The sequence below is a fragment of the Panthera onca genome, chromosome C2, assembly GCF_046562875.1.
Source record: "Panthera onca isolate mPanOnc1 chromosome C2, mPanOnc1 haplotype 2, whole genome shotgun sequence".
NCBI classification, from domain to species: domain Eukaryota; kingdom Metazoa; phylum Chordata; class Mammalia; order Carnivora; family Felidae; genus Panthera; species Panthera onca.
In genome coordinates, this window is record NC_138347.1 from 83547717 (window position 1) to 83569629 (window position 21913).

The 21913-nt window shown below is 36.5% G+C and overlaps 1 protein-coding gene across 3 annotated transcripts in view; it reads right to left on the bottom strand.

Annotated features, from left to right (window-relative positions):
• Positions 1 to 21913, bottom strand: part of YEATS2 (YEATS domain containing 2) — a 112709-nt gene that overhangs the window by 67052 nt on the left and 23744 nt on the right. For all 3 annotated transcript variants that reach the window (XM_078453176.2, XM_078453177.2, XM_078453178.2), the window contains exons 3-7: positions 20741 to 20838; positions 20107 to 20199; positions 16555 to 16800; positions 14023 to 14138; positions 3055 to 3216 (exon numbers count right to left, since the gene is read on the bottom strand). In XM_078453176.2, coding sequence (XP_078309302.1) covers positions 3055 to 3216; positions 14023 to 14138; positions 16555 to 16800; positions 20107 to 20199; positions 20741 to 20838 — 715 coding nt within the window. The remainder of the gene's footprint in view (positions 1 to 3054; positions 3217 to 14022; positions 14139 to 16554; positions 16801 to 20106; positions 20200 to 20740; positions 20839 to 21913) is intronic.

Below are 21913 nucleotides of genomic sequence, written 5' to 3' on the forward strand. Positions count from 1 at the left end.
CTACCACATTTCTGAACAGTTCCATTATAAAAATATTTCACCTTTCTCCTACATGTTAGATCTACTATATGCCTTTTGCAATCACAAATTCTTCCTCCACATGACCTTCAAAAACCCTAAAACATCCCCTAAGTTTCTCTTTTTAAGATGAACACATTCTATTCCCTGCAACAGCAGCAGACACTTAAATATTTACTATGACCCAATCACTGTTTTAAGCCCTTCATATCTATTAACTTATCTAATCTTCACAATCACACTACGAAATGTCCCTTCTGAGACACAGTGAGGTTGAATAACTAACTTCCCCAAGGTCACACAGCAAATATGCAGTAGAGCTGAGATTCAAACTCAGGCAACAAACTCCAGGGCCCACACTTTAACTGCTAGTTGTCCACATCCCTGTGGTGTGAGATCTCCTTACTGTTCAGACGACTCTCCTCCCAGAGGCATAACACCATGGCTAGATATTGTCAGAATGCAGGGTAGAGCAAGTCTGCTTTACCTCTAATAAAACAGCCTAAGACTGAATTACCATGTGAAATGACCTGGTTTCACTTTTTTGGTTTTTACTTTTCAATGTGGCAATTAGAAAATTTTAAATTACTTACGTGCGTCATAATATTAGACAGTGTAGCTCTAGAGAGCTCCTATATTCAAGCTAAATGAAACAGATACAACGAACTTTAGTCACTCATGTACTAGGACCAGAATACTCTACTAAACTTCTCAAAGGAAGGAACCATGTGTTCTTCATCTTTGCAATCCCTGCATCAAGTCCTGGACCTAGAATGCATTTAGTGACTATCTTGTACCTAAAAGCAAAGTTTACTATCAGAGCCTTTAGGAAGCTGGCTAAGGATGGTCGTGGTAACTGAACCAAATGTCAAAAAGATGCTTCTTGGGGCGCCTGGGTGGCGCAGTCGGTTAAGCGTCCGACTTCAGCCAGGTCACGATCTCGCGGTCCGTGGGTTCGAGCCCCGCATCAGGCTCTGGGCTGATGGCTCAGAGCCTGGAGCCTGTTTCCGATTCTGTGTCTCCCTCTCTCTCTGCCCCTCCCCCGTTCATGCTCTATCTCTCTCTGTCCCAAAAATAAAAATAAAAAAACGTTGAAAAAAAAAAAAATTTTTAAAAAAAAAGATGCTTCTTAGCAGAATCTACAAGTAATGTACTGTGATGAGCAAATTCAGAGTACATGAGAAACACACATTTGCTTATGAGCTACAGGGAAGATTAACCCCAAGAGTCTCCCCTACTCATCAAATTACTTTAGACACCTGATGTGAAAAACATCTTAAGATCCATGTAAAGAACATGGAGAGGTACAATTAAATCCAGGATATATGCTGGGGTGCCTGGGTGGCTCAGTCGGTTAAATGTCCGACTCCTGATTTTGGGTCAGGTTGTGATCTCACAATCCATGGGATTGAGCCCTGCATCGGGCTCTGTGCTGACAACGTGGAGTCTGTTTGGGATTCTTCCTCTCCCTGCCCCTCCCCCACTCATGTTCTTGCTCTCTCTCAAAATAAACTTTTTAAAAATAATAAAATCTTTAAAAAATGTAAGGAAAAGATGGATCATTGATACTGGGACAACTATCATCCATATGAAGAAAATAAAAATCCCATTTCCAAGTATTTCCCCTTCTGACCATCTATCAATTCCTATCTTTCCAGCTCCATTCCTAATCCAACTATTTTTTGAACCCACTGGGAATTCCACTTCTTACCCATACCAATTTTCACTACCTCTCACTGCTCTTTATATAATTTCCTTCTCTCCTTACTCAGCCTATATTCTACAGTATACCAGTATCATAATAACCTCATTTAAAAAGTGAGGAAATCAATGAACTTAGAAATTAGGGTTCTGGGTGAGCTGTCTACTTCCACGTCAAAGTCCTTGAGAATGACATCAACAGGAAACATCAGGACATTGGCTAAAACTGTCTTTGAAAGAGGGGAGTAACTGGGAAATTAGTAGATGTCTGCAACAAGGAGGACGATACAATGCTCCAAAGGAGCTGAGGGCTTTTAGGCAGAAAAGGGGAAAAGATGATCTAGAAGCCACAAATATGTGCAAGAAAGACACACACCCCACCCCTGGACCTAACAGCACATGGTATAAGAGAGAAAAAACAACTGTTGTTTGAAAGTTGTTCTCAGAAGCAGTGTTCTTAGGAGAGAGCCATGTTCTATTTTATTTATTTAGTTTAATTTTTTTTTGAGAGACAGAGAGCAAGCGGGGGGAGGGGCAGGTAGAGAGAGAGACACAGAATCCGAAGCAGGCTCCAGGCTCCGAGCTGTCAGCACAGAGCCTGATGCGGGGCTTGAACTTCTGAACTGTGAGGTCATGACCTGAGCCCAAGTTGGATGCCCAATGGATTGAGCCACCCAGGCGCCCCAGCCATGTTCTGTTTAAGAGTCAGGAGTGGAGAGAAGTTCTGAAGAGAGATAAGGATATAAATTTCACTGATAATAAACCAAAACCACTTCTACAATACATTCACACAATGAATGTATATGTGATATGCAACATCACATAAAGATGTAAAGAATACCTAAATGAAACAAATTTCAGAATAGTATACATATAAAATCAATCCATCTTCGTGAAATAATAATACCAACAATAACAAACTGTACTAGGTTAATATATGTAGGAAAAATATCACTGGGGTTACTTCTGAGAGGCTGAAATCATGGGAACTTTGAAAATTAAATATTTCTGTAATGTTAGAATCCTATGTTTAATACTATTATATTATGATATAAAAAACAGGAAACTTTTACATTTCATCTGTATCTACATAAATAAGTTCAGCTATTTCCAGAAGGAGGAGAATCCACTAATGTAATTCTGACAGGAGGAAATAGTGCCTTTACAGAGAGACAATAATCTGCATGAAGGAACCACAATTAAAACTACATTGTGACTAAAAGCCAAAACTAAGTAAATTATTAATAATTAAAGGGAATTTTCTCAAGTAAAAACACTCTTCTTCCACATCAGTAAATCTGTAATTCCTAAATTAAATAACTTAATTGTGCTTACCTAACTTCCACAAGGTCATTTGGTTTATAGCTGGGATGAAGAAAGAACCAAACTTTCTTGACAAAATGATTAATGCTGGGTTCTCTACGAGACCCTCGGACATATACCATCCACTTGTGGGTTGACTGGTCATTTTCTTCTCTCTTATCAGGAGGTATGTACCTGGAGGAGAAAAAAGAAAGAAGCCTGAATTCTTTTTTCCTTCAAAAACCTAGCAAAACATTTAACTCCTACTTAAAACAAGATTAAAAATCAATTATAAGAAAACAACTGGGAATTCATAAATATACGGAGATTAAAGAACATGCTACTGAACAATCAATGAGTCAAAGAAGAAATCCAAGAGAAATCAAAAAATATCTTAACTGAAAATGGAAATACAACATATCAAAACCTAAGGGATACAGCAGGTTTTAAGAAGGAGATTTATAGCAATAAATGCCTACATTAAGAAAGATCTCAAAAGAATGAACAAAGCTCAAAGTTAATAGAAAGAAGGAAATAATAAAGATGAGAGGGGAAACAGAAGAAATGGAGACAAAAAGAGCTATTTTTTTTTTAAAGGTAAACAAAATAGACAAACCCTTGGCTAGACTTACCAAGAAAAAAGAGAAAGGACTCAAATAAAATTATAAATAAAGAGGAGATGTTACAACTAATAGCACACAGCTCGTGGATGGCTCAGTCAGTTAAGTGTCTGACTCTTGGTTTTGCTAAGGTCACGATCTCACAGTTTGCAAGTTTGAGTCCCATGTCGGGCTCTGTGCTGGCAGTGTGGAACCTGCTTGGGATTCTCTCTCTGGCTCTCCCCTGCTTGTGAGCTCTCTCAAAAAAATAAACTTAAAAAAAAAAAAAAAAACCAAAACAACTAATACCACACAAATACAAAGGATCATAAAACTATGAACAACTATATGGGCACCTGGCTGGCTCAGTTGGTAGAGCATACAACTCTTGATCTTGGGGTTGTGAGTTTGAGCCCCACATTGCACGTAGAAATTATTTAAAAATAAAATCTTAAGGGGCACGCCTGGGTGGCTCGGTAGGTTGGTCCAACTTTGGCTCAGGTCATGAGATCACAGCTTGTCAGTTCAAGCCCCACATTGGGCTCTGTGCTGACAGCTCAGAGCCTGGAGCCTGCTTCAAATTCTGTGTCTCATTCTCTCTCTGCCCCTCCCCCACTTGTACTTTGTCTCTCTCTCTCTCAAAAATAAACATTAAAAAAATTTTTTTAATAAAATCTTAAAAATAAACAAAATGTTTTTTTAAAAAAAACTACGAACAATTAAATACCAACAAACTGGACAACCTAGAAGAAATGGATAAATTCCTAGAAACATACATGCTACCAAGACTGAAGCATAAAGAAATAGAAAATCTGAATAAAACAATTACTAGTAAGGAGACTGAAATCAGTAATCAGAAACCTCCCAACAAAGAAAACTCCAGGATCAGATGACTTAAAGGGTGACTTCTACCAAATATTTGAAGAATTGACACCAATCCTTCTCAAACTTTTCCAAAAAAATACAAGAAGAGGGGACACTTACAAATTCATTTTACAAAGTTAGCATTACCCTGATACCAAACACAGACAACACTACAAGAAATTACAGGCCAATATCCCTGATAAACATAGATGAAAACATCCTGAACAAAATATTAGCAAACAGAATTCAACAGTACATTAAAAGATCATACACCATGATCAAGTGGTATTTATTCCAGGGATGCAACATCTGCAGATCAATCAGTGTGATAAACTACATTAACAAAATGAAAGATAAAAATCCTATGATCATCTCAACAGATGCAGAGGAAGCACTTGACAAAATTCAACAGCTATTCTTGAAAAAACTCTCAACAAATTGGGTATAGAGGGGACATACCTCCAATAAAGGCCACATATGACAAGCCCACAGCTAACATCACAATGGTGAAAAATTAAAAGCTCTTACTCGAACTAAAATCAAGGACAAGACAAAGATACCTACTCTCACAACTTTTATTCAACATAGTACTGGAAGTTCTAGCCAGAGCAATTAGGCAAGAAAAAGAAATAAAAAGTATTCAGACTGCAAAAGAAGAAGTAAAACTGTCTCTATCTGAATGGGATATTAAATACAGAAAACCCTAAAGACTCCACCTAAAAACTGTTAAAAGTAATAAATTCAGTAAGTTTGTAGGATATAAAGTCGACATAGAAAGTCAATTGTGTCTCTATACACTAACAACAAACTATAAGAGAATTAAGAAAATAATCCCATTTACAATTGCATCAAAAACAATAAAATACTTAGCAATAAATTTAACTAAGATGAAAGGCCTGTACACTGAAAACTACAAGACACTGATGAAAACAACTGAAGACAAATAAATAAAAAGATACTCTATGCACATGGACTGGAAGAATATTGTTAAAATGTTCATACTACCCAAAGCAATCTTACAGATTCAATGAAATCTCTATCAAAATCCCAACAGTATTCTTCACAGAAATAGAAAAAACAATCCTAAAATCTGTATGGAATCATAAAAGACCCCCAAATAGTCTCTTTTCTGATTAAAAAAAAAAAAAAAAAAAGGAGAAGGCATCATACTTCCTGGTTTCAAACTATATTAAAAAGTTATAGTAATAAAACGCTACGGTTTGGCATAAAAACAGACACATAGATAAATGGACTAGAAGAGAGCACAGAAATAAGCACATGCATATATGGTCAATTAATTTATGACAAAGGCACTAAGATATACAATAGGGAAAGGACAGTCTCTTTAATAAATGGTGTTGGGAAAATGGGACAACTACATACAAAAGAATGAAACTAGACCCCTATCCTATACCACATATAAAAATCAACTCAAAACAGATGTAGGACTTAAATTTAGGACCTGAAACCATTAAAAAAAAAAAAAAAAAAAAAAAAAAAACCTGAAACCATAAAACTCCTAGAAAAAAACTTTTAAGGGTAAGAAGAAAGGTTACAGGGGCAAGCTCCATGACAGGTCTGGGAAATGATTTTTTGGATCTGACGCTGAAAGCACAGGCAACAAAAGCAAATAAACAAGTTTCTGCACAGGAAAGGACACCACCAGCAAAATGAAAAGGCAAATGAGGAATGAGAAAAAATATTTGCAAATCATGTATCTGACAAAAGGTTAATACTGAAAATATATAAAGAACTCACACACAATTGAATAGAAAAAAAAAGTCATAAAAATCTATTTAAAAATGGGCAGAGGAACTAAATACACGTTTTTCCAAACAAAACATACAAATGGTCAACAGGTACATAAACAGGTGGTCAACATCACTAATCATGAGAAAAATGCACATTAAAATGAGTTATCACCTTATACTTGTTAGAATGGCTATCATCAAAAATATGAGATAGCAAGTGTTAGCAAGAACATGGAGAAAAGGGAATCTTTGTGCATTATTGGTGGGAACATAAATTGGTATAGCTACTATGGAAAACAATATGAAGGTTCCTCAAAAAAATTTAAAAAACTGCCACATTGCTGTGTATATATGCAAAGACAATGAAAATGGGTTATCAAAGTGCTATTTGCATTCCCATGTTCACAGCAGCATTATTTACAATAGCCAAGATATGGAAACATACATGTCCGTTAACATATGATTGAATAAAGATGTGAATGGACAAAGATGTATACACATATACATACAGTTAATCCTTGCACAACATGGCTTTGAACTGTGCAGGGTCCACTTACATGTCATTTTTTTACAATACCGTAAGTGTATTTTCTCTTATGACTTTTTATTTTTTCTTTTAAAGTAAGCTCTACATCCAACATGAGGATTAAACTCATGACACTGAGATCAAGAATCTCATGTTCTACTGACTGAGCCAGCCAGGCACCCCTTTACGATTTTCTTAATATTTTCTTTTCTCTATTTTATTTCTCTATTACTCGTAACATGCAAGATATGTGCTAATCAATCGTTTATGTCACCGATAAGGCTTCCAGGCAACAGCAGTCTACTAGTAGTTACTTTTGAGAAGTGAAAAGTTTTATGTGCATTTTCATCTGTGTGGGAGGTTGATGCCCCTAACCCTCACATTGCTCAAGAATGCTAAAGGGTCAACTGAGTGTGTGTGTGTGTGTGTGTGTGTGTGTAAGGGAATATTATTCGGCCATGAGAAAGAAGGGAATTCTGACATCTGTGAGAACATGGATGGATCTGGAGGGCATTATGCTAAGTGAAATAAGCCAAACAAATACTAACATGGAGAAAGACAAATACTACACAGTATCACTTATACATGAAATCTAAAAAAGTCAAGCTCGTGAAAACAGAACAGAAATATGGTTACCAGAGGCTAGTGGTAGAGGAAATACAGAAAGTTTGGTAAAAGGGTACAAACTTTCAGCTTTGAGATGAATAAGATCTGAAGATCTAATGTATAACATGGTAACTACAGTAGATAACATTATAGAATTTGCTGAGCGAAAAGAACTTAAATGTTCTCACACTCCCAAAAAAAAAAAGATAAGTATGTGAGGTGATGGGGCGCCTGGCTGGCTCAGTCAGTGGAGCATGTGACTCTCTGAGGTTGTGAGTTCAAGCCCCACATTGGGTGTAGAGATTAAAAATAAAATCTTAAAAAAAAAAAAAAAAAAAAATGGGGCACCTGGGTGGCTCAGTCGGTTAAGCAGCCAACTCTTGATTTCAGTTCATGATCTCATAGTTGTGAGTTTGAGACCTACGTTGGGCTCTGTGTTTGGATCCTCTGTCTCCCTCTCTCTGCTCAGCCCCCACTCACACTTGCTCTCCCTCTCTCAAAAATAAATAAATGCTAAAAAAATTTAAAAAGTAAACATGAGGTGATACTGGATATGTTAATTAACTTGATGGCAGGAATCCCTTCAAAATGTATACTTATATCAAATTACAACGTACACTTTAAATATAATTTTGTCAATTATAGGTCAATAAGGCTGAGACCATTTTTTTTATTGAAGTATAGCTGACATGTTACATTAGTCTCAGTATACTACACAGTGAGTGATTCAACACCTCTATACATTAGGCTATGCTCACTACATCTGTCATCATACAACACTATTACAATACCACTGACTACATTCCCTACACTGTACCTTTCATCCTCATGACTATTCATTCCATAACTGGAAGCATATACCTCCCACTCCCCTAAAAAATATTCTAACTTAAAAAATTTTTAATTCTAGAAAGATTTAATAGCTCTATCCCCTAACCAATCAAAGTGAATCTTTTGCTGTTAATCTTTTAAAAGTATTTATTTATTTATTTATTCTGGTTTCTAAGGAGCATGCCCTTAAAGTTCGTTTTATTTTCTGATTATCATCATCCAATTAAAAAAAAAATCAATTTTGCCTTTCCAAGTGGAGGTAGAAATGAGGTAGAAATAAACTGGCATATTTTATTCCCGGGCTAGGGTCTCTCTAGCTTTCGGGCTGATTTCATTTAGGTTTCAGAGTGCTACAACTCTGAACTCTTCATTGCTGCCACAAAGTTTGCAACTGGTCTCTTGCCTTTTAAAAGACAAAACAGGGGTGCCTATGTGGCTTAGTCGGTTAAGCACCCAACTCTTGGTTTCGGCTCAGGTCATGATCTCCCATTGGTGGGTTTGAGCCCCATGTTGGACTCTGTGCTGAGAGTGCAGAACCTGCTTGGGATTCTCTCTTCTCTCTGCCTCTCTCCTTCTTTCACACTTTTCTTTCTCTCAAAATAAAGTTTTAAGAAATAAATTAAGAAAAGCCAAAATACACCATCCCCTTAAGTCCTGACCATGGTAAAACTAGTATCTTTAGCCCTCCCTTTATTTCATGAGGCCTTATTACATTGTTAGAAAATATTGTCATGGCCTTTTTTTTTTTGAGAGAGAGAGACAGAGAGAGACAGAGAGAGAGAGAGAGAGAGAGAGAGAGCGAGCAAGCACGCACACACAAGCATGAGCAGGGAAGAGGGACAGAGGGAGAGAAAGAATCCCAAGGATCCCCCATGCTCAGTGTGGAGCTCGATGTAGGGCTAAATCCAACAACCCTGGGACTATGACCTGAGCTGAAATCAAGAGTTGGACGCTCAACCAACTGAGCTACCCAGGCACCCCAGTCCTTAATAATGTGGTTATCCTTAATAATGCAGCGGGCTAAGTTATATTGATTTCTAATGTTAATCCAAACTTGCATTTCTTGATCATGAAGTATTATCATTTCTGTATTTACTGAATTCAGTTTATGATTTTGTTCAGTATTTATGCACTTCTATTCACAACTGTGAATGTCCTATAATTTTCTTTTTCTCGTGAACTGTTTGGCTTTATTTAAAAAGTTAGGCTATCCTCATAAGATAGCCTGATTAAGTGTTGTCTCTTTATCCTCAGAAGATTTTGGGGGGCTTTCTGGTTACTTTTTTTTTTTTTTTTTAAGCAATCTCTATACCCAACGTGGGGCTGGAACTCACAACCCCAAGTTCAAAAATTGCATGCTCTACCAACTAAGCCAGCCAGGTGCCCTCTCCAGAAGACTTTGTATACAACTGAAATTATGTGTTCACTCAGCCTGTAAAGCAATCTAAGCCTAGTAGTTTGGTTTGGTTTTGTGATCGGAATGTTTTAAAAATCAGTAATTAAAGTTACTTAGTAGTTGTAAGACTATTCAAAGTTTTTCCTTTCTTGAGTCATAAACAGTATTTTTCTAGGAACTCTCCATTTCACCTAAATTTTTAAATGTACCGGCATAAAGATGTTGGCATTATTTCTTACCTCACAGTACATCATTTGTAGCTATGTCTTTTTTCCTTAATTTCACCAAGTTTGTGTATACAGGGTTTTGTTTTTATTTTTTTCTAATTTCTTTGCATCATTCTAATTGAGATGGTTAGTTCATTAATTTTAAGCTTTTCCTCTACTGCAGACATCTAAGACTATACATTTCCCTTTAAATATTCCTCCGGTGTTATCCTACAAGTTCTTATTTGAGTATTTAGTTGTGAATATTTTAATGTGATTTTTTCATTGACTTATGAATTGTTTGGAAGTGGTTTAAATTGCTAGACATAAAATTTTCTAGTTATCCTACTATCACTGATTTTTTTCTTTTTCAACATTTATTTTTGAGAGAAAGAGAGACAGAACACAATGAGGGGGGGGTAGAAAGAGACAGAGACAAGTATCCAGACTCTGAGCTGTCAGCACAGAGCCTGATGTGGGGCTCAAACCCATGAACCACAAGATCATGACCTGAGCCAAAGGCTCAACTGAGCCACCCAGGCGCCCTACTGTCACTGATTTCTAACTTTACTGTAACAGTGATCAAAAACAGTAGTCTGGGGGCACCTGGTTGGCTCAGTCAGTGGAGCCTGACTCTTGATCTCAGGGTTGGGCTCAAGCCCCATGCCGGGTGTAGAGATTGGTTAAAAATAAATCTTAAAAAAAAAAAAACAAAAACAGTCTGTATGATACAAGTCCTTCAATATTTGTTAGAGCTTACTTTATGGCTTATTATGTGGTCATTTTCATAAATGTTCCTTATGCTTAAAGATGTTTCAACTATTACATGTAATAGTCTATGTGTGTATATCAGATCAAGCTTTGTTAACTGATGTTCAAATCTTTTATATTCATATAGATATTTTGCTTGATCTACCAATTACTAAGAAGGTGCATAAAATCTCTCAGTATACTAGTGCATTTAGAAACTTCTCCTGTGATTCAGTTTTGGTTTAGATACTTTAAGACTATTGTCTAGTACACTGTTATTTAATATCACCCTGTTGAATAGAACTTTTTAACATTATATAATAACTCTTTACCTTTATGAATACTTTTAGTCTTAAATTCTATTCTCCCTGATATTAATATGCTACACTAGTTTTCTTTTGGTTAGTATCTGCCAGCTAAATCTCACTTATTTGCTTACTTTCAATTTTTCTGTATTTAGATGTGTAACTGATAAACAACAGAGAACTAAATTTTAGATGATTTTATATCAATACAGTATCTTTTAACTAGATAACAATCCCTAGGCATTTTTTATAATTGATATGTTTAGATTTGTTGTTACTAGAGTATTTTACACTATTTGCCTTGTTTTTTTCTCTTCATCAAATCCCTCCTCCTGTCCCTGCTTGCCTTCTTATGGAATCAGGGTTTTTTTTTCCCTTTTTTCATTCAATTTCCCCACCTTCCTCTTACTACTTTTAAAGTTTAAATCTCTAGGGGAGCCTGGGTGGCTCAGTCAGTTAAGCGTCCAACCTTTTTTTTTTTTTTTTTTTTTTTAATTTTTCAGAGAGACAGAGACAGAGTGTGAGTGAGGGAGGGGCAGAGAGAAAGGGAGACAGAATCCAGAACAGTCTCCAGGCTCTGAGCAAGCTGTCAGCACAGACCCCAATGCAGGGCTCGAACTCACAAACCACGAGATCATGACTTGAGCCAAAGTCAGTCACTCAATCAACTGAGTCACCCAGGCGCCCTTAAGCATCCAACTCTTGATGTCAGCTGAGGCCTTGATCTCAGGGTCGTGAGTTCAAGCTACATGTTGGGCTCACATGCTGGGCATGAAGTCTACTTTAAAAAAAAAAAAAATTATATATGTACTAGCCATATATATATATATATATATATATATATATATATATATGTACTAGCCATATATATATATATATATATATGGCTAGTACATATATATATATGTACTAGCCATATATATATATATATGGCTCAGTCCGTTAAGCATCAGACTTCAGCTCAGGTCATGATCTTGCAGTTCATGAGTTCAAGCCCCACACTGGGCTCTCTGCTGCTGATACAGAGCCTGCTTTGAATCCTCTGTCTCCCTCTCTCTCTGCCCCTCCCCTGCTCTATCTCTCACAAAAATAAACCTTAAAAAATAAAATAAAAACATATGTCTATTCTTTTAGTTATTATCTCAGATTAACAAGCATTCTTAACAAGTCTAAAATAAATCAATAATTTTTCCCTCTTCCACAACAAACAAGGACTTTACAACTCTCATGTCAACCATTCCCTCTCTACCATAATTAACCATAGTTAACCAGTATTTTAGTTCTAGCTGGTCTTCAAAAGACCCAAAAACGTACAAATTAAATGTACTTGTTTGAAATGTCAATGACTGTTTCTCCCAGTCGTCTTGTGGAATGGTGGGTCTATCTAGATTTCCAGTTTTGGACTTTTCTGAGCTGACTGGTCTTGTACTATTGTTAAGCCCCAACTCTTAACACTTCACATGGTGTATCAGTTCCCTTACCTAAATGCATACCCACTCTAATATCATCTATAAAACAGAAATCTAATTGCCTTAATCATATTTTATGCTTCCATTTATTTATTTAATTTATTTATTTATTGAGAGTGAGTTCGGGAGAGGGGCAGGAGGTAGGGGGAGGGAAGATAGAAAAAGAGAACCCTAAGCAGGCTCCACGCTCAGTGCGGAGCCCAATGCAGGGCTCGACCCACCACCCTGGGATGATGACCTGAGTCAAAATCAAGAGTTGGACATTCAACCAAGGTGCCCCTTTATGCTTCCATTTAAATACTGTCACACAGACCATTAGAAATCTTTGTTTTTATTATCCTGAGACTCTTTAATGTACTTGTTTGTTATTTGTGATCCATTAACTGGGGCTTGGAAGACTTCTCCCCCAATCTGATTTCCCCCCCCAAAATAATTACTGTCTGCCTGAATCCTTTATTTTCAATAACTGAATCTAATTACAATTTTCATAAATATATCAACTTATTCAACAATCAAATATTTACTGAAAATCAACTGCTATAAGGTACAAAACAAACAAGACATACTTTCTACCCTAAAGAGATTCCAGTCTGATTTGGGAAAATTATATAAAAACAGAAAATGATTATATGATAAAGATGACAAGAGAGCATAGGGAAAATATATTTCATGAGGGAGGAGAAGGGCAAATAAAGACTTTGTGAGGAAATAACATTCTTACACTATTTGAAGATTTAGGTCTATCCATTCCTAGATATTTGGCAAAAATGATGGTGTTCCCACAAGACACCTTGAGATACTTATATAATCATATATATAAGTATATATAACATATAATCATATATATAACCATAATCATAGTTAAAGAGCTAGCCCCTCAGCTTGGAGAAATTCTGTCTTCAAGACATGCTCTGCAATTTTTTGTTAAAAATTTAAAAGACTTCAATTTGGGCAACAAATATTTTTAGCCATTAGCTAAGGCCCCTGAAAATAGAACTAGTTCATAGATCAGAAAAAGTCAAAACTTCTTCCAATTTATCCATACTAACAAACTTGAAAAATACACCATTTGTATATGGGGTGCCTGGTTGGTTCAGGTGGTGAAGCACACGACTCTTAATCTTGGGGTTGTGAGTCTGAGTCCCACGTTGGGTGTAGAGATTACTTAGAAATAAAATCTTAAAAAAAAATAACACTCCATTTGTATAAAAGCTCATGTCTTGGGGCGCCTGGGTGGCTCAGTCGGTTGAGCATCTGACTTCAGCTCAGGTCACGATCTCACGGTTCGTGAGTTCGAGCCCCGCATCAGGCTCTGGGCTGATGGCTCAGAGCCTGGAGCCTGCTTCCGATTCTGTGTCTCCCTCTCTCTGACCCTCCCCCATTCATGCTCTGTCTCTCTCTGTCTCAAAAATAAATAAACATTAAAAAATAAAAATAAAAATTAAAAAAAAAAAAAAAAAAGCTCAGGTCTTAGAAATTTTTACCAAGCACAATTTTACTCTATGTCAAAGATTAACAGACACCCTGAAGCAAGAGTTTCAAGTCTTTAGACTCAGTTTACTTTTAAAACAACAAAGAGTTTGGGGGAAAAAAAATCCTTAAGGCCTCTTCCTACAGTAATACTATAATAATAAAAGTATGCAAGAGTATTAACATAAATGGACAGCTGAAAATAGGAGAATTCAATTGGATACTTACTTGGACACATTGCCCACTACTATTGTTTTCTTTACAAAAAGACGTGAAGTCTCATCTCCTGTAAGATCAGCATTCCGCTGCTCTGTTTTATGAGAGCCAGTAATACTAGCAATGTCCTGAAAGAAATCACAATCAATGTTTACTTTCAATGTGGACAATTTCCAACAGGCAGAAACCACAAAATCACAGAAGGTATGCATAGAGTAACTCAGATTTTTTTTTAAATTACCACATTCTCTGGCTTTGTAGTACCTCTCAGAGCATTAAAGAGTAGTTTTACTTGATCTTTTGCATAGTTTATGCTTGTTCACTATAACTCCATATGTATGTGTGTTTTTAACAGTCATACACCTCTGCTTCGTATATGCAAATAGGATATGGAAGGATACACAAGAAACTATTACAATGGTTACTCCTGGGAAATGGGAATGGGGAAAGGTCAATGGAATTTACTTTCTTTTCAACCTTTTGTATAATCAAAATTTTTTCAATGAGAAATAACATAGACATGATCAATTTAAACTTTGTAGAGATAGACTGCCAGGGTTTAAATCCTGACTCTTCCCATTTACCAGATGTGAAATTTTGTGTAATTACTTCTCTGTCAAAATTTCCTCATTAATAAAATGAAGATAACAGGGATGCCTGGCTGGCTCAGTCAGTAGAGAATGAGATTCTTATTCTTGGGGTTGTAAGTTTGATCTCCACATTGGGTATAGAGATTACTTAAAAATAAAAATCAGGGGCGCCTGGGTGGCTCAGTCAGCTAAGCGCCCGACTTCGGCTCAGGTTGTGATCTCAAGGTTCGAGCCCCACATCGGGCTCACTGCTGTCACAGAGCCTGGAGCCTGCTTCAGATTCTGTGTCTCCCTCTCACTCTACCCCTCCCCTACTCGCGCTCTATCTCTGTCTCTCAAAAACGAATAAACATTAAAAAAAGAAAATCTAAAAAAAATAATAAAAAATAAAGATAGCAGTACCTGTGCCACATGATTGTTTTGTACAGTTCTCAGAGAAGTGCCTGGTACATATGTAGTAAACACTAAATATTTGTTACATAAACATGAGCATGTATATTACATACAAGATGGTAAGTTTCTAAATCCTATGACCAGTATTACCTAAATTATTTTTAATTGAAACAAAAAACAGCATCTGACTTCGGCTGAGGTCTTGATCTCATAGTTTGTGAGTTCGAGCCCCACATGGGCTCACTACTGTCAGCACAGAGCCTGCTTCAAATCCTCTGTCTCCCTCTTTCTCTGCCCCTCCCCCACTCTCCCTCTCTCACAAAAATAAATAAAACATTAAAAAATACACACACACACACACACACATAAAAACAAACAAAAACAAACAAAAAGGGGTGCTTAGCTGGTTCAGTCAGTAGAGTATATGACTTTTGATCTTGGGGTTGTAAGTTCAAGCCCCATATTGGGTGTAGAGATTAAAAAAAATCTTAGAAAAAAAAAAAAAAACCACACACACATACAAAAAAAAAAAAAAAAAAAATGCAGTATTCGCTCAGAAATAATAGTGGTTAGAAACAAGTAAATCCAAACATTAAGAGTTTTCATTTTTGGGTGGTGGCATCATGAATGACTTTCCTATTGTTTTTACTTTCCTGTAAATTTTTCAACAATGAACACGTACAGATTCACAATCAGAAAATTTTAATTTGATTTTTATCAAAAATAAATCAAATCCGGGGCACCTGGGTGGCTCAGTCAGTTAAGTGTCCAACTTCAGCTCAGGTCATGATCGCACAGTTTGTGGGTTCCAGCCCTGCATTGATCGGGCTCTGTGCTGACAGCTCAGAGCCTGGAGCCTGCTTCGGATTCTGTGTGTCCCTATCTCTCTCTGCCCCTCCCCCATTTGTGCTCTGGCTCTCAAAAATAAATAAACGTTAAAAAAAAATTGAAAAAATAAATAAATAAAATCCTTGATGTCTGAGTATGTGAAAAGCAACCTGGAGATTTCCTCTACCACAGAACCCCTGGCTAGGAAAACCATCCAGTAAGGGCTCTATAGCCAAATATTATATATACCGATAAATTCAGAGCAGTTTGATACAGGAACTCAAATAAGAAACTGGCAGGATCAAAGAAGAATAAATGGTTTTCAATTCTATTTATTATTTATCAAGTTTCCCCCAGTTTTTAAAGCATTAAGGTTCCACAAAGGAAAATGCTGAAAAGAAAATAAAACATGACAGAATGGAAAGACTTTGGACAAGGTCACAGAATTGCCAATTCCTCAAGGTTTCTCTCATATCTATGTGGATGGCATCTAGGAGTTGTGCGGTACACAGTTCTGATTCAGTTTAATTCTCAGCTTAATTAAGTTTAATTCTCAATTCTGATACTTGTGGGCAAACAGAACTTTAACCTCTTCAAGACGGCTTCCCCATCTCCAAAAGGGATATAATTGACTTATTTCCTAGGGTTCTTATGAAGAGAAAATGAAATAATACATACTTAGAAAATACTAGTTCCCTTCTCCTCTGACTCCCTCCCACCCATCCAACTATACCCTTCCAGTATTTCGACTTGGTCTCTGTTCCATGTTGTTTGAGAGTCTTTCCTCTATATCCATATTGCTGTTATTGTCTTTGTCAGATAAGAAGTCATTGTGTTGAGATAAAGAATCACTTTCTGAATGATTGGCTGATGGTGTTTCTGATCTCTGATTGGCAGGAGAGGATGACCTAGATGGTGATTCCAAAAATTTCTTGATAGCAGGATGATTAAAAACCATTGTATCACATGTTTTTGATCCCTGCAAAAATGAAAGCAAGCAAATTAAACTTTTAATCTTTCTAAAACCTTATCTATTTAGGGATCATGCTTGAAATTCTTCAAAGTCTCCCCACACCCATAAAACGAAGTCCAAGCTCCTTAACGTGGGTTAAGGAGTCAACAAAACAAAAACTAGAAAGTGATAAATAATTGTGTGAAGGTCCTAACACTGAAAGTTAAAAATGCAAGTTCTCTGAAAATGAGAAATCAAGGTGAATAGGTAGTAACATATAGAAAGTAAGATCTGACTTTTAAAAAATTAGTCTCACAATGCTTTAACACAAACTCATCAACTGCTCTAAATAAAACATTCCTGTAAGAGACATAAAGATTTTTTTAAATGTGTATGTAAAATGGCTCCCACACAGGAGTAAAATGTAGCATAAAATGCTGTAAAATGATTAATACTTACATATATTTGCTATCAGACCAGTACTGAAGCCTGGAATATTTTTGTGTATCTTGTTACTTGGATACAAAATACAGTGTACTCTGTTATAATGTGATTCACTCTACAGTTCCTAGGCAGCACAGCTTTTAAAAACCGTGCTATTAACATCATTTAGTGAGAGAAAAGGAGTCAAGAGACTAGGATTTCAAAGGAACAAAACTGCTGAATCTCAATAATAAAGGGTATTTTTTAGAGCTGTGATGTATTTTGTTACAGCAAACTAAAAATAATTAAATGGCAGATTGTAATAGACAAAAATACACCTAAATATCCTTGAATAAATCCTAATCAAAACAGCAAAAAAAAAAAATCAGTGTACTTCTAGACCACCAAGTAACAGTTCAGAAGTGCTAATGGTTTAAAAAAAAAAAAAAAAAAAAAAAAGGCAACAAAATATTAAATGGACAACCACCTCTTCAGACAGAATAACTACAAGCCCCATACCATGCAGCTGCTAGCTTATAAGAAAGGACTTTAAAATCTGCATTGAAGAGCATCACCCAAAAATTCATATGCACCCTGAACCTTGAAGGTGACTCTATTTGGAAATAGACTCTTTGCAGATATGATCAAGTTAAGATGAAATCATACTGCTTTAGGGCCTACCTAGTTAAGAGGGAAATGTGGACAGAGAGAAACTAAGAAGACACACAAGAGAGAAAATATCCATGTGAAGATATACAGAAACTACAGTGATGTAGCCACTAGTCAAGGAATGCCAAGGTTTGCCAGCAACTGTCAGAAGGTAGGCGAAGGCAAAGAAGGATTCTTCCCCACAGCCTTCAGAGACAACATGGTCCAGCCAACACCCTGACTTAGGACTGCTAGTCTCCACAATCATCAGATAATAAATTCCTCTTATTTTAAGCCACCAAGCTTCTGGTAATTTGTTATGATAGCTCTAAAAAAATAGCTCAGGGCCCCTGGGAAGCTCAGTCAGTTACGGGTCTGACTTCGACTCAGGTCGTAAATCTTAAGGTTCGTGGGTTCGAGCCCCACGTCAGGCTCTGTACAGACAGCTTGGAGCCTGGAGTCTGCTGTGGATTCTATGTCTCCCTCTCTCTCTGTCTTATCCCAGCTCGAGCATGTGCTCTCTCTCTCAAAAATAAACATTTAGAAAAAAAAATTAAAAAATAGTTTAGACTCTAATATGCATTATGGAAATTCCTAAAGTAGAAGAAACAACTACCTAAGATTAAACTCAAATAATGCTCCAGATTTCTCCAAGACAATGTCAGGAGTACCACCAATGCCAGGTACCCTAAGCTCCACAGGATGACATGAAAGCCAAAACACAGCACCTCTTATCTGTAAAAACCATGGGGAACAATGCAAAGAAAGCAGTATGCTGTCATACCTTCCCCAGCCCTGCCGCCATTCTCACTGAGCCAGTACTGTCCAAGAGAATGATCTGAGAAAACTTATGAAAAAGAAATTTTAAAATGAAAAACGAACAAAAGTTATGCTGAAATTATCAAACTGTCAAACAAGAACTTCTGTTTCAGTTGAACCCTATCCCCATTCCTTTATAACTGGACCAATCTAGTGGTAATCACATTAACTAAGTGGTTAAACTTAATATCTTTAACAATAGGACAACCTGATTACTATGTGACCTGATGTGATATAATCATGAGGTATACAGAATCACTTAGGAAGTATTATTGCCAAAAACCTCTAACTTTAATCAAATCTTTAGACCCAACTACCAGTTTGCAAAAAAATAGAGGGAATGAAGGAATAACCCAAGGGGAAAAATAATAAACCCAAAATGTGGGATATCCTATAAACATAAATGAACTATTCTCTTCAAATAAGTCAATATCATGGGGAAAAGGTGAAAGAAGTATTTTAGATGAAATGAGTCTAGAGAAACAAAACGTCCAAATGTAGCCCATGAACCTTAGATCCCGTGTCAAAAACAAGCTTTAAAAGGTATTTTGGGGACGGGGCTCTGGGTGACTCAGTCAGTTAAGTGTTCAACTTTAGCTCAGGTCATGATCTCACAGTTCATGAGTTCGAAACCCACGTCAGGCTCTGTGCTGACAGCTCAGAGCCTGGAGCCTGCTTCAGATTCTGTCTCCCTCTCTCTCTGCCCCTCCCCCATTCGTGTGTGTGCATGCACGCTTCTCTCTCTCAAAAATAAACAAGCATTAAAAAAAATTTTTTTTAATCTTTAAAAGATATTTTGGGGACAACTGGGAAAATATGAATATGGACTGGTTATCAAATAATATCAGGAAGTCACAAAAGAATGTCCTTTAGGAAATAAATGATTTAAGTATTTAGGGGTGAAGTGTCATGATGCCTGGAACTTATTTTCAAATGTTCTAGAGAAAAATAAGATAAATAAAGCAAAATGTTAAAATACGGAATCTAAACAAGCATAAACAGGTGTTTATTTCACCTCTTCAGTGTACTTGAAATTTTTCATAAAGACTGGGGAAAAAAATCAGGGTTTCCTGAGTAAGGTATATATACTGAAACTACAAATTGCTGTTCATTAGGAAAATCAATCTACCTATAATTTGCTCCAAAGCCGACCATAATCAAATGAAGAATAAGGCAAGAACAGGGTCTCATTCAACTTTGTATCTGCAAATCCTAGCAACAGTGCTGAATATTAGTTGGAAAAGGATTAAATAAAAAGGAAAAAATGTTACTTGGGATTATTGACAGTTTATGTATTTTCCCAGGAAGGGAGGCGAGGCTTCTTGAATTCTGAAGGCCAATACAAGATACGTTTCAAAGGCAGGAATTTCACATTAACACTGATTTCCCCTTCATACAACAAATATGGATGGCCAGAAATGATTGTATATGAGGAAAACTTACCTCAGAAACTTTTAGAAGGCCTGCAGAAGCATAGTAGTTGGCAACAATGCAGGCACGAAGTTTATCCATCATCCTTCTTGCCTCAATCAATCGCTACAAACAAATGTTAACTCATTAAAAAAATGGAAATGACAGAAGAGATACACTATAAAAATTTTCATAAAATAAGAAATACAAATGACCAAAAGCTCAGTTTCTCTAATAAGCAAAGGAAAGCAAAAACATGACTATTTCTACCTATCAAACTGGCAAAGGATTGAAAGGAATGACAAAAGCCAATGTTTGCAAGAGAATATAGACATGTTAATATGAACATTTGTGTGTATATATGCATATTCACTGAGAAACGTCCATAAAGAAACTGGGCACAAGAGCAAAGAGGAATTATGTTTTGGGATGGAATTTCAGGTAATTTTTTTTCATTATGTTTTCCTGCAGTTTCATTTATAGAAAAAAAATGCCTTTTTTCCAGAATGAGAAAACTCTTTAAAAGAACGGCAAAGGGAAAAAAAACATAATTTTATCTCAACAGATCTTTTTTAATTCATCATGTATAGATTTTTTTGCAATAGCTTTGTTGTTTTTTTAAATTTATCACCATTTTTTAAATATATCACCATTATCACCATTATACCTGATCGATGACTTCAATTTCATGTTCCTTATTCTTCATTTCAAGTGCAAATTGTTCCTTAATAATAGTCTCAATCTTCTGCACAGCAGCATCTCGAGCTGCAAAAAGAACATAAAATAATCCAAGGTCTAATTAATCCGTGACTGTCTTGATTTAAGTCAGCATGCAATAGAACAAACCCAGAAACAATGACTCCTAAGTGGAGAAACCTAGTGGCTGTCACCTTAATCAATGATGAAAAGTTAACATCACTAATACAGGTGCAAACTGACCTCATGTGTTTTCTGACATAATGAAATGTCATCACTCTATGCTGTTCTGGTGAAAAATGCTAAATCTAATCACAGGGAACATCAAACAAACCTAACTGAAGGATATTCCACATAGTAACTGGCTTATATGATTCAAATATTAGAGTCAAGAAAGACAGAAAGGTTGAGGAGATTAGAGATATGACAACAAAATGCACTGTGTGATCCTGGACTGGATCCTGGAGAGGGGAAAACAGTTATAAAATACAATACTGGGACAACTAGTCCCTGTTATTCAAGTGTTGAATATGGACTATAGATTACACAATGTAATGGATGAATGTTAAAATTTCCTGCTTCTGATAATAGTACTATGATCACATAAGAGAATCTCCCTAGGAAATAACACTGTGTTTACAGGTGTCCAACTTATTTTCCAACGATTTAAAAAGAATGATGTGGGGGCGCCTGGGTGGCTCAGTCAGTTAAGCGTCCGACTTGAGCTCAGGTCACGATCTCACGGTCCTTGAGTTCGAGCCCCACGTCGGGCCCTGGGCTGATGGCTCAGAGCCTGGAGGCTGCTTCGGATTCTGTGTCTCCCTCTCTCTCTCTGCCCCTCCCCCGTTCATGCTGTCTCTCTCTGTCTCAAAAATAAATAAACGTTAAAAAAAAAAATTAAAAAAAAAAAAAAAGAATGATGTGCATATATACCTGAATGCATGCATTTGTGCGACTGTGTGTGTTTGTGTGTGTGTGTTTGGGGTGGGGGAAAGACTGATAAATCAAGTAAGGCAAAAATATAAACAACTGGCAAATTAATCTGGATAAAAGACATGCAAGTATTCCTTGCAATTATTCTGTTTGGAATTGTATCAAAATAAAATTACTGGGGAAAAAAAATGAAATCTATTAAAATTCCAGG